Here is a 15,919-nt window from a genome sequence, read left to right on the forward strand (position 1 = left end):
ACATGTAACTGGGGGGATGTATATATTAAATATTTCGAGCTCGACATCGCCTGACCGGACAGCTATACGCTGATCTCCTGCGAATGGCAGGCACCTTGCCGTGGTGCAGGGGCTTAGGTCGCAAGGCATTCTCGGCATCTCCCAACCTGGGTGAGAAGTGCTGTCTAGCACCTCTCACGCGGGTTGTCAGGAGCCGCATGCGTGCGACAACCAAGAGCTGCCACCTCCTAATCCAGGGTGTTACGCGACTCCCGTGTCCTTGGATGATTTGCAGCCAGGAGGTAAATTCGGCTGTATTACAACGGAGCGTTCCCAACACCGGGTCGCCTTGGGAAGTAACTGTGGCCTTACCACGTCAAGGGGCTCTGGCGCGGCGGATCATAACGTACTCCCTAAAACAGAATAGACCCGGAAGTTCCCCGGTTGAGCCAAGGGTCGTAAGAAACAGAATGAACGAAAACAACAACAAACCAACACAAAAAACCCAAAAAACGGAGCAACAACGACGACAACAACATCAGACTGCAACGGGTCCGTTGCAGGTAAGAGTGGTCCAGGAGCTAGGCGCAAGTTCAGCTTCCTGGACGCTCTTTCGCCAGAAGAGCGCGCACTGTTTGAGGAGCACGCGCGTGATGATGACGACGTGCCCTCTTTCAGTGGCAATCGTAAGGCGGCTACTGCGACGAGTGCAGATAAGGCGGATCCCACAGAAACCTCGTCAAGCAGGCTCAGCTGCTCAGAGGAGGACGAACCAAAACCGATGGCACAGAAGGTGTGCGCAAGAGGAAGAGCAAGCGGAGGAGGGAGAATGCATCAAAAGGGGAATCAGCCACTAGCGATCGGAGGACTACGTTCTGTATTATATTGCAGTATTGAGGACGCCGGATGGAGGCTCAACATCACCATCGATGATGAGTCCTACAAGTTCATCCGAAAGGAGGGGTTCAGGCTGAATTTTAGATTCAGCAGTGTGGTAATGAGGCCGTGGAGGCCTAAAACCACACCGGCGGAAGGAACGGCGGAGGAAGCAATGCTGGTGGATGAGACGCCCACTCAGTCCGGTACCAGCACACTCGAGCAGGTTGCTACTGCTACGGTGATGCAAGGTGCTACAGCTGTCGCGGAAGAAGCAACAAACATGGGTGTTAAGGAGTGTGAAGGGGAGCTACCCTCCACACAAGAGCTCCTAGAGGGGCTGAAGCGGCAGGACCAGCAGGGGAATAACGAAGATAGCGACGACGATCTGTCCCTCCTGGAACCAATCCTGTGACCGTCAGTACCTATATTGATGTGGCCCAGGTGAACCTACACCACGCGACAGCAGCCTCAGCTGTTATCGCGAGTAGGTTCCTTTCGGATAATCTGGGTATCCTACTGATTCAGGAGCCGTGGGTCTTAAGAGGGGAGGTCAGGGGCCTCAATTCAAGAGCAAGCAAGGTAATCTGGGATCTCTCATCTGAGAGACCCCGGTCTTGTGTAGTGGTCAGGAACGATATTGATTTCTTCTGTATTTCAGAGTTCCTAACGAAGGATTTGGTCGCGGTGCAGGTGAAGGACAAGGAAGGTGCAGACTTCGTCCTTGCATCGTCCTATTTCCCAGGGGAGACAACCACAGCTTCCCCCCCGCAATTCACCATCTATTGGAATACTGCAGGAGTAATAAGCTCCCCCTCATACTAGGGTGCGATGCCAACGCGCACCACACGGAGTGGCGCAGCACGGACTGCAACGCAAGGGGTGAGTCTCTACTCGAATTTATCATAAGTAATAATTTAAGTATTGAGAATGTGGGTTGTGAACCCACATTCATTACCAGTATCAGAAGGGAGGTCTTTGATGTTTTCAAATCGTAAAAATAGCATTAGAAAGTTGATAATGTTAAATGCAGGTTCCTTTAATAAAATTGTGCACGAGCATAGTATGTAATTTTCTGCATTTATCCAGGACTCAAATAGTAATTTCTCAGTCATTTGTATTATTCGCATATTATGGGAAAGAAATATATGATGATACAATTGACTTTGGTATTCTACCAACTTAGAATATTCGGTTTTAAATATGTTCGAATGAAAATCGCCATTTCTTATAATTAAATCAGTCCATCCTAAAGCAATAAGTGAATACTTTGCCGACTTTTGAGGGGTCAAAACTAAAATTTCTTTGTTTAAAACAGTTTTAACCACAGAGCTAAGACTTTCAGTCACATGACATAACTTAGTGCAATGAGCCAATGTCTGGGCTGATCTCACAATGGAGGGTTTCGAAAGAGCCCTCTATGTCAGATCACAGGATCATACGGTTCGCATTGAAAGTGGATGTCAGGGACCTTTTGCCAGTCCGTATTCCCAGAAATACAAAATGGGACGTTTTCAGAGAGACTCTTGAGTTAAATATCAGTAGAGTGAGGCAGGTAGGAAGCGATGCTACGCCGCGAGGACTAGAGAGCAGGCTGGCTGCGACTAACCAGTTCATAATAGACGCGTACCATTGCGGTTGCCCACTAAAGAAAACCACCAAAAGGCAGGGCTGTCCTTGGTGGACCAGTAAACTCTCGGTGCTCAGAAAATCGGTTCGCAGGCTTTTTTACAAAGCCAAAAGAACCGGCAACTGGGAGAATTACAGGCAGCACCTAACTACCTATAATAAGGAAATTAGGTCTGCAAAAACCAGTAATTTCAGGAAATTCTGCGAAAATGTCTCCTCAACCCCAGAGGCAGCCAGACTGCACAAGGCTCTGGCCAGAGGTAAGACTGACACAGCATTAGCCATAAAACAATCTGATGGGACCTATACGACCAACGCAAATGAAAGGGCAATGGCACTCTTGCTTGAGCACTTCCCGTATACTATTCGGGACGACCAAATTCCACCAGTGGTCGCACATAAGCCAGATCGCTCAGATTGGACAGCTGCGAAGAAGTTATTCAATGCAGACTTAATCAAGTGGGCAATGGCTTCCTTCTCGAAATATAGGTCACCAGGGGCTGACGGCATCTTCCCAGCACTTCTACAGCAAAGTGGGCAAGCTCTATTGCCGCACCTTGTAGGGCTGATGAGAGATAGCCTTGCGTTGGCGTACATCCCATCACCGTGGAGAGTAGCAAAGGTAATCTTCATACCTAAGGTATGAAGTAAGGACTATTCACTAGCCAAGTCCTTCAGGCCTATTAGTCTCACCTCCTTCATGCTTAAAGGTATGGAAAAGATTATAGACAACCATATAAGATCGAATGCACTAAAAGCAGCACCTCTGCATGCAAATCAGCACGCGTACAGAGCAGGTAGGTCTACTAATACTGCTCTGTACCAACTAACTACTGAAATCCAGAACTCGGTGGAGAACAATGAGGTTGCGATATGTGCTTTCCTAGACATTGAAGGTGCTTTTGATAATGCGTCCCACGCAAGCGTGACAAGAGCACTGGAGAAAAGCAACGTGGAAGCTCCTTTATGCAGATGGATTAAGGCCGTACTGCATACTAGGATTGCAGAAACTACGGTGGAGGAGAGCAAGATACGTCTTGGTACTACGAGAGGCTGCCCTCAGGGTGGGGTATTGTCACCCCTTCTATGGAGCCTCGTGGAATTCGGTACCAGGGGTACGCCGGCGACATTGTTATAATAGCAAGAGGGAAATTTGAGAACACTCTCTGCGACATAGTCCAAAGGAGCCTAAGCCTAGCAAAGGGATGGTGCGATACGGTAGTATTGAGCATTAACCCGCAAAAAACAACCGTTCGGGCTTTAAAATACTATCCCTTGGGGGCAGAGAGTTAGAAGTGTCCAGGGAAGCAAAATACTTAGGCATCACACTGGACTCCACCTTGCGGTGGAATAGGCATGTGGAGTTAACGATATCTAAAGCCACAAAGGTACTCATGGTGTGCAGACGCCTGGCCGGCAGATCCTGGGGCTGCAAGCCTAATATCATCAGGTGGCTGTACACCATGATCTTGAGGCCTATTGTTACTTATGGAGCGGTGGTCTGGACATCGAAAGCAGCACAGACTTCGATAGGTCTTCAACTACCGAAGCTGCAAAGACTTGCCTGCGTCTGCGTCACTGGGGCAATGCGCACGTGCCCCACCGCAGCACTCGAAGTCATGCTAGAGCTCCCACCGCTCCATTTAGTTATCAACCAGACTGCGAAGCATATCATGCTGCTTATGACTCTCGGCAGTAAGGCGGACTGAAGCGATTCCACACTCGACCAACTGCTGAGAGGCAGCACTATTCCGTGGTACACTGACGGCTCGAAAACACCAGAAGGAATTGGAGCTGGCATTGCGGGACCGCATACCAAGCTTTCCATTCCCATGGGTTGTTTTCCAAGCATCTTTCAGGCAGAAGTGTTTGCCATTAGTAAGTGTGCAGTAATAAATCTCCAACGCAACTACCGTAATAAGAGTATCGCAATACTCAGCGATAGCCAAGCGGCGCTAAAAGCGATATCGGCCTACGAGATTCGATCGCTATTAATGGAGGAGTGTATAGGAAGGCTTAACCGCCTATCAGCTTGCAACCGTGTACACCTGATCTGGGTGCCGGGGCATAAATGGGTAGCAGGTAACGAGCTGGCAGATGAACTCGCCTGCTCTGCTGCTGCTACCAGAATGATAGGGCCAGAACCATGCATTGCGGTGGGGCCCCATACAATAAAGGAGCTGCTCCGTACGGAGGAGAGAGCGAACAGAGACAGTCACTGGCAACAGGCTGCAGGGATGCTCCATGCTAAACGGCTATTGGGAGGGTTCAACCTAGCCAGGTTCAGAATAATGATAAACCTCCCCAGAGACAAACTCCGACTCCTAGTCTCACTCTAAACTGGGCACTGTAGGCTAAAGAAACACCTGTCAAACATGGGCATGGCTTCTTGTGGCAACTGCCGATTCTGCGACATGGGGCTGGAAACACCAGAACACCTGATTCCAATTGCCACGTTCCTGTTTGTGGTAGGCGGTTATATGATTATGACTATGAATGCCCGAGTGGTCGTCTAGGCGATTCATATTGTTTTTTAGGCCCACATACTTTATTAGCCGGAAAAACAAAGCCGAAAGTTGCTAGGTATTTTGAGTTTTTTGGGTTTTCAATTGTCACTCTTGCGTTCAACCCATTTAAGACGTTAACATCTCTATGTAAAGTGCACATATGCATCTAGATTGCCCCGCTGGGTGGTGCTGGGACTTTGGACTTATCGTTACGCGCTCCCGGCTCATGAATGCAACTATCTCCTCGATCTTACTCTGGAGTCCGTTGCAGTTGAATTGTAGGAGTCGCGTTTGTCGCGGGTGTCCGGTCGTGATCCTAGGGGGGAGTGGGGTGCGTGTAGGTGGTGGTTGTTGCAGCTGTACTATCCGCATGGGCGGTTGTCGCACTGTGGTGTTAATTGGCGACGCCACTGTATGTGATTGCGGGGGCAGACTCCTACAGCATGGGGCAACATACGACGCACTCCACTCTCGTATTGTGCGCGGAACACGACAAAAAGTGACACCAGTCAGTGCTGGTCTTAAGGCCAGAACAGGTCTTAAGATGGCTCCATCCATAGCATGTATTGCACCTAACCGAGATGGAGTTTGGATGGAGCCTTTTAGCGCAAACGCAGCAGTAGAATTCCTCGGGGTTGGACTCGATGCCAGCACGGGTCAGGAGGATACGGAGCAACCCTGCTGCTAAGCGTTGCTCCAATGACGACAAACTTAACCTAGAACTTACCGATCCCAACAGGGTTGCATCGTCGAAATAACAGCCCTTGGCCGGATAAAATCCGGGTCAATTCCGGTATCGCAGAACCGGCTGTTGTGGGAATTGGTTTCTTTTTCACACCGTCGATAGAGATGCTTAAAACATTTGTTCCCAGCGAATTTTGTTATAATAGCTTCAGTGGTATAGGAGATATGCACATTAAACGTATTAGGGGGCGGGACCACGCCCACTTTTAAAAAAAATTTGAACTGCAGATGCCTTTCCCGAATGTGATCCTGTGTACTAAATAAAAGTCTTGTATCTTGTTGTGGAGCTTAGATATGGCCATTTATTTGTTTTTGATTATTGGCGTTTTGTGGACGTAATCGGACCACTGCCACGCCCACAAAACGCTATTAATCAAAAATAAATAAATTGTCGTAACTAAGCTCCGCAATAAGATATAAGACTGTTATTTGGTACACGAGATCACATTAGGGAGGGGCATCTGCAGTTAATTTTTTTTTTAAGTGGGCGTGGTCCCGCCTCTAATAGGTTTAATGTGCATATCTCCTAAACTACTAAAGCTATAATAACAAAATTCACTGGAAGCAAATGTTTTTAGCACCTCTACCTACGGTGTGGAAATGGGTGAAATCGGGTAACAACCCCGCCCACTCCCCATGACTAAAAGCGCGATAAATCAAGCACTAAACACGCCAGAGACATTAAATTTTATCTCAGGGATGGTATGAGATGAATATCAGGATTTTCGAACATTCGTCTGGCTTTACTCCATTTGATTGGTGATGGTATGTGAGGTACCTTAATGAAACAGTGGGAGCATTTTATTAGTCTGTGGCATGTTAGTAATTTGTGGTATTAGAAAAAGTTAATAAAATCGGGTTAATACTGCCCTCAAATTCCATATACTACTTATAATGCTTTTCGTTATTCTAACCAGTTTTATGCCGAATATTTCGGTCAGTGAGTATTAATATTTTTTTTTATATATAAAATTGCTTCAAAATATGTTCTCGAGTATCAAAATTAATATATTTCTCTATCCCCAATATATTATATATATGATTTCCGTCTTTCCACCTGACTTTACACCGTTCCGGTTGATCAACGTGATATTTTAACGAAATTAAGTGGAAAAATTTTTTTTAAAATAATGTGGTTTGACGCTGAATTAGAATGAATTGCGATTCTCTGGTTGACGTTTACCAGCTAAGCTTATAATATAAAATTTAGCCACTTTGGTGGAGTTAATATCACATTCATACTTATGTATATCTCACTTCAAGCAATAAAACTGAGTCTTAGTTTATGGCCTTTAATATAAGTCAAGAAGATACCAAATTTAATTGTAATTTAATCACGATATCATTTAATAATGGATGTTTAATTCAACATTTTTTAATATACGGTTTGGAGGAATTTTCTGGTCTTTGATTTTCCCAGCTCACATGTACTACTTATGGTATAATTTTTTTCGTCAATTTGATAATTTAATGAAATTAAATGGACAGTTTTTCTTAAAAATAATGTATATCGCTGCATATGAATGAAATTGGTCTAGACTTGGTTTAAACCTTATAACCTTAATATACTGATTTCCGCTCCTCTGGTACAACAGCAACCTCATATACCCCACATATTAAATCTAACCCCTTTGGTTCAGTTCATATCACATATACCATGTTTGAGTTAAATAGCTTCTTTTTATAAAAGTTAACATTTCGGAGAAAAAAATAATATTGCCACAAAATAAATCTATGATCAATAACATAAGTTAATAAAATACCAAATAATAATTATACTTTCTCAACATGTTGCAACAGAGTATAGTTTTGTTCACCAAAGAGTTGTTTGCATCACCTAAAGTGATAGATATAGATTTCTATGTACATATATTTCTTCTAATATTTGGTGATAATCAGGGGTTAGGTATATTTTCTCAGCCATCATGTTGAACTTATTATAAAATATACCAGTCAACAATGCTAAAAAAGTTTCTTAGAGTGCTGGACTTTGTATAGAGCAAAAAAATCTTTCTAGAAAAAATTGCATGAAATAAATATTAGTAATGTAGTATCAAAAGGGCTAAAGACCCTTTTTATGTGGTTATAGATAAACTGCGACCATCGGTTTACATGCTACTGTCTATTATTTCAGTTTTGCGACACATTTTAATATGAAGGTCATGAGGTGAACTGTAAACTCAAGAAAATTACATTTTTACCTAGCGCCGTTGGCAGCTTATAAAAGGTTAAGATATTAAGACAGAAAGAAGAAAATCTACATACCTGCTCTACATTTGTGTATACCATACTTAATTATATGTAAGTTGTTGTTAATTTAGCCTTCATGGGTAGACCCTTCAAAATAGGTACCATAGATTCCCTTGTTTTAGAAAGCGTTTAACAAAAGTAATTTACGGAGGGGTTTTCCGAGAACTTAATTTCAATACAATGAAATAAACTACTAATTTCTAAAATATAAATATAACTAAATATTATGTATTATTATGTTAGTGAATAGCTAAGTAATATATAGGTATACAAAAGTACGTAAGCTGTACCAACATGTGGCAAGAGTATAATAAATATCAGTACACTGTGTTTGTAGTTTCAGATTTACTAGATGTCTTTACCAGCAAAGTGCTTTATTCCAACTAATTTGAGTGTATTAGTTATACAGTGTTTCAAGTATTATTATATACAGTGACGAGCAAAACCGTATTATATACAGTGGCGAGCAAACACATATACATATGTGCACCAGTATACCATAGTACCTATACACGGAACAGGAAAGAAGTCATAGCAAGGACTTACAAGGAATTACAGTGAAAGAGAGCAGCACCTATAATCCAACTTGTAACACCCGGACGGATTGAATTATATAAGTATTATCTATAAGTATTTTATATATTAAACCATTTATTATTAATTAATTATGCCTAGATTAAGTAGAAAATCTATATTACTAAGTCGTCTTCAGAATAGAAGACGTATGAGAGTTCTTCGTGCAAACTCTTCAACGCAAATACTGTTACCTCTTACAGAAACAAGTCAAAATTCAGAAAGACACAAGGAAAACTTTTTCAAAATTCAAAACGTTTTAAATTCAAATATGACTACAGAAGACATTTCTAATTTAAACGATTTTGAACACTTCCTGTCTGATAGTAGAATAAATATGTCTTTTGATGACTATTTGTTAGCCCTTAGGTCAAGTTTAACAAAACCCAAAATTTTTCTAAAAAGAAAATTACAGGATCGTTCACAAATTTATATCAGGCACAGAAATATCTGCACAAGAAGCAGTATATTGCTGCATTGGGCTCCATCTTTCGGAAGCAAGTAATGCAGAAATATTTATAAATACCTCTCGACCTGAGGAACGTGTTCGAATGGTAAAACCTAGAGCGGAACTTCAGAACCTTCCTTCAGGTTCGACTGAAATATTCAGAGCCGGTATTTTAGATCGTTATGTTCAAAGATCCGATCAGTTAGAAACTCTTTGTTTAGCTGATTTTGCATCTAGGTATAAATATTTTAAATCTAGTAGAAGAGCACAAGATAGTGATCATGAAGAAGAAGAGAGGGAAGACGATAATTTACCAGAAAGCGGGGTTGTCATGCCTCTTAAAGACGGTAGCGGTTTTGTGAAAAAACGTACCAAACCTTGTATTATTCGGTATAGAAGGTTTAAACCAGATTTGGCCAGAGTTGAGTATTTCCGCAAAATGTTAATGCTTTACTATCCTTGGCGGAATGAACAGCAAGATCTCATTGAAAACGATAAGGAGCAGACTTGCATAACACATCGTATTATAATTGAGGAAAATCAAAGAAAATATGATGTTTTTGAGCAAAGAGAACTTGAAAATGTTCTAGAAAGTCTTTATAATGAAATGGAATTGGAGGAAGGTGCTCAAAATTAAATACCTATCGTGGAAAAACAGTTCAGAGTGTTGGCACTTCCAGAAATAAACCCAAATATAAATTTGCTGGACTTGCATGGCGAAGATTCAACAGATAATGGCACTGAATCTGATTGCAACATTAGACTTATTAAACTACCCCCTTTTATTCCAGTTGAGGAATTATTTTCTTTAGTTCAAAGTCTAAATACTAAGCAAAGAACCTATTTGACACATTTGATGCACCACCTAAAAACAAATCTCCCATTTTATGAGTTCCTTAAAAGTTCTTCTTTGCGCACCTACGGGTAAAGCAGCATTCGGAATAGGTGGAATGACCCTTCATTCAATATTCTCTTTACCTGTTAATCAGTTGAATAGAGAGTTGAGGCCACTTAGCAATGACACAGTGAATTCATTGTATTCCAGACTTATCGATTTAAAATTAATCATAATTGATGAAATATCGATGGTAGGTGATCGTATGTTTAGCTCTGTTGATGCGAGATTAAAACAAATTTTCAAAACAGACAGCCCCTTCGGTGGTATACCGATCTTAGTGTTTGGTGATTTGAAGCAACTCTCACCTGTTGGAGATAGGTGGATACTCTCTTAATCCCAATGATGCATACAGCACTTTAGTTGGTTCCCCTTTGTGGGAGTTATTTAAATACTTTGAATTAACAGAGATAATGAGACAACGGGAGGATCAGGCCTTTGCATTAAATCATATGGCATCTGGTACTATGACAAATGAGGACATATCACTCATTGAAACTCGAGTAGTTAATTTCGAAGAAGTTCCCAGTCGAATCCCAACAGAAGCTTTCCTTTCAACTGCAAAAGACTCAATTAAAGGAATTGGTATAAATGAAAATGATAATATTTTGGAAAGAGTTAAACTTTTCAAAACTTCTGAAACGCAGGGACTGCCCTATGAATTGACACTAAAAACCTCCGCCAAATATATGATTACAGTGTACATAAACACGTGTGATGGCTTGGTTAATCGGGCAGCTGGACAACTTATGCAAATTGATTTCCATTATTCTTTTCCAACAATTCTGTGGATTAAATTTTTTGAACCTTCTGTTGGTTTGATAGCAAGATCAAAAAAGCCTCATCCTCCAGAAAGTTCTTGGACACCAATTGAAAAAGTTCTAAAATCTTTTCAATATAAAAGAAATGAAAAAATTTCAATTGAAAGAAATCAGTTTCTAGTTGTTCCGGCTGAGGGAATAACTATTCATAAAAGTCAGGGTGCCACATATAATAAAGTTGTAGTTCATACTCGACCCAGAATGCTTAGAGCTTCAATATATGTCGCTTGTAGTCGAGCTACTTCTGCAGAAGGTCTATTCATCATAGGAAATTTTATTTCTCCTAACAAATTTTCTGAATCGGATCCCGTATTTAGGGAACTGAGGGAATTGAACACAAATAAAGCTTTGACAACAAGTTTCAATTTTATGATTTCCCGAACATCAGGATATCAAACTTTATTCCATAATGTTCAGAGTCTTCACGCTCACATTCATGATATAAAAAACGACTGTTTGATGCTATCTTCAGATATTTTATGTTTTGTAGAAACTTGGAGTTAACCTTGCGAAAGTTTTGATATACCAGGATTTACTCCAATTAACGAGCTGAGGATAGATAGCATGGAAACAACCAAGAGAAATAAAGGGGGCATTATAATATATGCAAAGCATAGTATTGGTTGCTCTATAGAATCAAAGGCTGTAAAGAAAATTTATTTAGGCCGGAAAGTTTTAGAAGCGGTTTTGTTTAATGTTTCAATATTAATATTCTGGTTCTATATAGAAATTCAGCTTTCTCTGTCAGACAATTAATTGTAGAACTTCAGGAAGTCCTTACTTCTGAGTTAGGCAATCAAAATGTACTAATTGTTGGAGATTTTAACATTTGTTTAATGTCTACAGGGACTGCAATAAGAAATCTGCTCCAAGAAAAAAACTTTAGTTCCCTGCTTGGTGCAGAATATTCAACTACACCTGCCGGTACACAAATTGATTGTGCATTTTCAAACATGGATCCTTCCCGTGTAAATGCAATTACTTTTGAGACAGTACACAGCTATCATGACAGTATTTGTGTCTCTATTTCGAACTCAGACTTAGTGCAATAGTTCTTCATTTTTTTTTTTCCAAATATAATCGAATTGGAATGGTATAGGAATTTTGACAGTAGTTTTTAAGACAATTAAAATAAACAATGTAAATAATCTAATTAAGAAAATTTAAATTATATATATAATTTGTTATTATATATGACATTATTGTATAAATATATGATAGAAATTAAATAGTATAAGGAAAAAAGAAATATAATTTCTCTAATTTAGAATCTCTACAAAAATTTATGTTTAATATTGTAAATATTATATACAAATTAATATAATAATATTATATCATTTTTAAAGTTGTTAATATTTATTATTTTTAAGCTAAACATGTATAATAATATCGATATAATAAATAAACAAGTAAGGAAGGGCTAAGTTCGGATGTAACCGAACATTTTATACTCTCGCAAAGTCAAATAGTATACTCGTTTGATATTTCTTTGTGGATTGGCTGATATTTTCGGTAGAAGGTCAACTATAGGCACTGGGGTCCACATATTTAGTACTTAGGGGCTTAAACAGTTTTGGTTCGATTTAGACAATTTTTGGCCACAAGGTGGCATACTTTAATCGCATTATTCACGCAAAGTTTTATCCCGATACAGTCATTGTTGCCTGATTTGCATAGTGGAAAGTGAAATAATCAGATGGAATTTAAAATGGTGTTATATGGAAAGTAGGCGTGGTTGTAGTCCGATTTCGCCCATTTTTGCACTGTGACATAGAAACATGAAAAGAACGTTATGCACCGAATTTGGTTGAAATCGGTTAAGCAGATCTCAAGATATGGGTTTTCACCTAAAAGTGGGCTGTGCCACGCCCACTGTCTAATTTTGAACGCGGTTCCTATAAAGTCATCTCATACCATCCCAGAGATAAAATTTAATGACTCTGGCGTGTTTAGTGCTTGATTTATCGCGCTTTTAGTAGTTTTTAACAGTACCGTTATATGGGGAGTGGGCGGAGTTGAACCCGATTTCAACTATTTTCACACCGTCAATAGAAGTGCTAAAAATATTTGCTTCCAGTGAATTTTGTTATTATAGCATTAGCGGTTTAGGAGATATGCACATTAAACCTATTAGAGGCGGGACCACGCCCACTTTTTTAAAAAAAATTTTAACTGCAGATGCCCCTCCCTAATGTGATCCTGTGTACCAAATAACAGTCTTGTATCTTATTGCGGAGCTTAGTTATGGCAAGTTATTTGTTTTTGATTAATGGCGTTTTGTGGGCGTGGCAGTGGTCCGATTACGCCCATCTGCAATACCAACCGTCTCACGGTACCATGAAACATGTCTACCAAGTTTCATAAAGATATCTCAATTTTTACTCAAGTTAGAGCTTGCACGGACAGACGGACAGACGGACGGACAGACGGACGGACGGACAGACAGTCACCCGGATTTCAACTCGTCTCTTCATTCTGATCATTTATATATATATAACCCTATATCTAACTCGATTAGTTTTAGGTGATACAAACAACCGTTAGGTGAACAAAACTATTATACTCTGTAGCAACAGGTTGCGAGAGTATAAAAATGTTATTCATTGTTCAAAAACGATTTCTTTTCATACTTCTCAATACAGTTGTAATGCATTCTATATAAAATCAATTATAAGCGTATACAAAAAGCACAAGAACGATTTCTCATAATTTGAGTAAATTTAGTTTACAAATTGCTCTAATTATTTTCACTGTGAGTGAAAAGTAAATAAATAAGGCAACAGTTCCTACTTCTAATTATTAAAATATATAAAGAAGTCTCAAACGAATATACCATTTAACTTTGCGAGAGTATAAAATGTTCGGTTACATCCGAACTTAGCCTTCCTTACTGGTTTCAGTTTTATATTTGATGAGCGCAAAGCTTATGAATGCTATAAATAAGCTTCAAAACTGTATGTATGCATACATTTTCATACGAAAACGGACAGGCAGTGCAAAGTTAAAGCTGAGCGAAACAGATCGTAAAGAAAATTTTGAGCCATTTCTAATACAGAAGATTCTATACAAGAACTTGACTTTTATCGGTCAGTTTGTACGGCAGCTTTATGTTAAAGTGGATTGAAATGGTCGGTTATGTACACAGCCTCTTTGGCGAAAAAAGAACGTACGCAAAATTTCAGATCGATATCTCAAAAACGCGGATATACAGGCAGACAGACGCATTGCTGATCATTTATGTATTTATTGGTTTTCCGACGATTCCTTCTAAGTAGTATAATCACCGTGACAAACTTAATACCCCGTTCAAGGTATACTTAAAATTAACAATGTCGGGTTAATGTATTTCAATTGTAAGCTTTACTAATTTTATACTGCGCAGTACTAAGAAAGGATAACGGTAAGCTGAAACACTAAATTCAACAAATGAATATGATAACTTAATAATAACCTACTAAACCATATAAAACTATAAATTGGTTGATGAATACACCTACATTAAAAATCGCATTAAGAATTCTTGTATGATATACACATTTCGTAAAGTATAGACTCGAAGATTTTATATTTTTATCATAATAACCCATAAAAAATAGGTAATTTTTTAAACTGAATTTTAAAGGTAGTAAAAATATAAAAGTTCAATATGTATCATAGTAGTAAATACCTGAATCAGATGTATTCTGTACTCCGCTACTGTTATTTTACCATTGTGTCCATTAAGAGTATCGAAAATTCCGTTCAGTAAATACTCAACCGACTCAACAGTGGTACACTTAAGCGATAATTCCTTCAGAGTTTCTAAAGATTCTCTTCTCACTATGTCATCCTTACAATATAAATGTTGTAACAGCACCTTTCCTAATGATGAGGCATATTCACTCAAGTCTATATTTAATTGGTGAAAAATTAATCCCATCACACGTATTGCCATTTCAGGGCTCCTTAATATGCTTTTAAGTAAAACCGGATGTATCACTTCTTCAAATTCCTTTTGTGTAATTATTTTTAATAATGGCTCACACCCTATTACAATTGAAGTTTGGGGCCGTGTTTTATTTATAATAATACTTTTGATAAAGTGATCAAGTAGCTCTGATTTGTGCTTTTTTAGTACATATTTTTCTTGTCCTTTGATGTTTTCAAATCGTAAAAATAGCATTAGAAAGTTGATAATGTTAAATGAAGGTTCCTTTAATAAAATTGTGGACGAGCATAGTATGTAATTTTCTGCATTTATCCAGGACTCAAATAGTAATTTCTCAGTCATTTCTATTATTCGCATATTGTGGGAAAGAAATATATGATGATACAATTGACTTTGGTATTCTACCAACTTAGAATATTCGGTTTTAAATATGTTCGAATGAAAATCCCCATTTCTTATAATTAAATCAGTCCATCCTAAAGCAATAAGCGAATACTTTGCCGACTTTTGAGGGGTCAAAACTAAAATTTCTTTGTTTAAAACAGTTTTAACTACAGAGCTAAGACTTTCAGTAGCCACGTCATGATGTTGCTTTACGATATCCACAATTAAATTTCTAACAAGAATTTGTGATGGCGTATCCTTGTATTTGGTCAAAGTTGTTCCAATTACTTTACATAAGCCTTTCACAATAGACGCATTAATACCTGAAATATAATGTTTTAATGATTTCCAAAATTAAAACGCTTTTGTTTTATACCAGGATTACTCAGCACAGTTGTCACGTTTTGAAACAAAACTGTTCTCTCATCACATGTAGCTGACAGGACTCGATTCGGTAAGTCACGCAATGCTTTAGACAACTGCAAATAATAATAATTATTATTTCAAAACAATACACCTTTTATTTTATAAAATTTATTTAAAACCTCAATTTCTGCCATCTTATTGCATACTACTAATAACTCCCAATAAATATTTAGATCATGCCCTAAAAACTGGAATAAATGGAAATGAAACAATTTTTGTAGGGTGTTCAATGCTATAACTTTCGTTTGCAGTTGTGGCCAGATTTCTTTCAATAGTGTGGAAAATATATTACCTTAATAATAGTCTTATATATGATTCACATACCACTTTTATGTACCTAATTGGTTTTATTTTGGTTAGCAGTATGTCATATAAATCGCCGCATCTCCACAGGCAATGTACAATGCTAACCATCTGCACAATAGGTGCCGTTTCACATTGGGACTCAAAAGAGTCTCA

General features: G+C 39.0%; 1 protein-coding gene across 1 annotated transcript in view; it reads right to left on the reverse strand.

The window, feature by feature from the left end:
* Window positions 1-15,683, reverse strand: part of LOC106625457 (stalled ribosome sensor GCN1) — a 28,603-nt gene extending 12,920 nt beyond the window's left edge. The window contains exons 1-3 of the mRNA XM_036365831.2: window positions 15,580-15,683; window positions 15,411-15,513; window positions 14,390-15,357 (exon numbers count right to left, since the gene is read on the reverse strand). Coding sequence (XP_036221724.2) covers window positions 14,390-15,357; window positions 15,411-15,513; window positions 15,580-15,594 — 1,086 coding nt within the window. The 5' untranslated portion in view covers window positions 15,595-15,683. The remainder of the gene's footprint in view (window positions 1-14,389; window positions 15,358-15,410; window positions 15,514-15,579) is intronic.
* Window positions 15,684-15,919: the final 236 nt, after the last annotated feature.

The sequence above is a fragment of the Bactrocera oleae genome, chromosome 2 (assembly GCF_042242935.1).
Source record: "Bactrocera oleae isolate idBacOlea1 chromosome 2, idBacOlea1, whole genome shotgun sequence".
Taxonomy (NCBI): domain Eukaryota; kingdom Metazoa; phylum Arthropoda; class Insecta; order Diptera; family Tephritidae; genus Bactrocera; species Bactrocera oleae.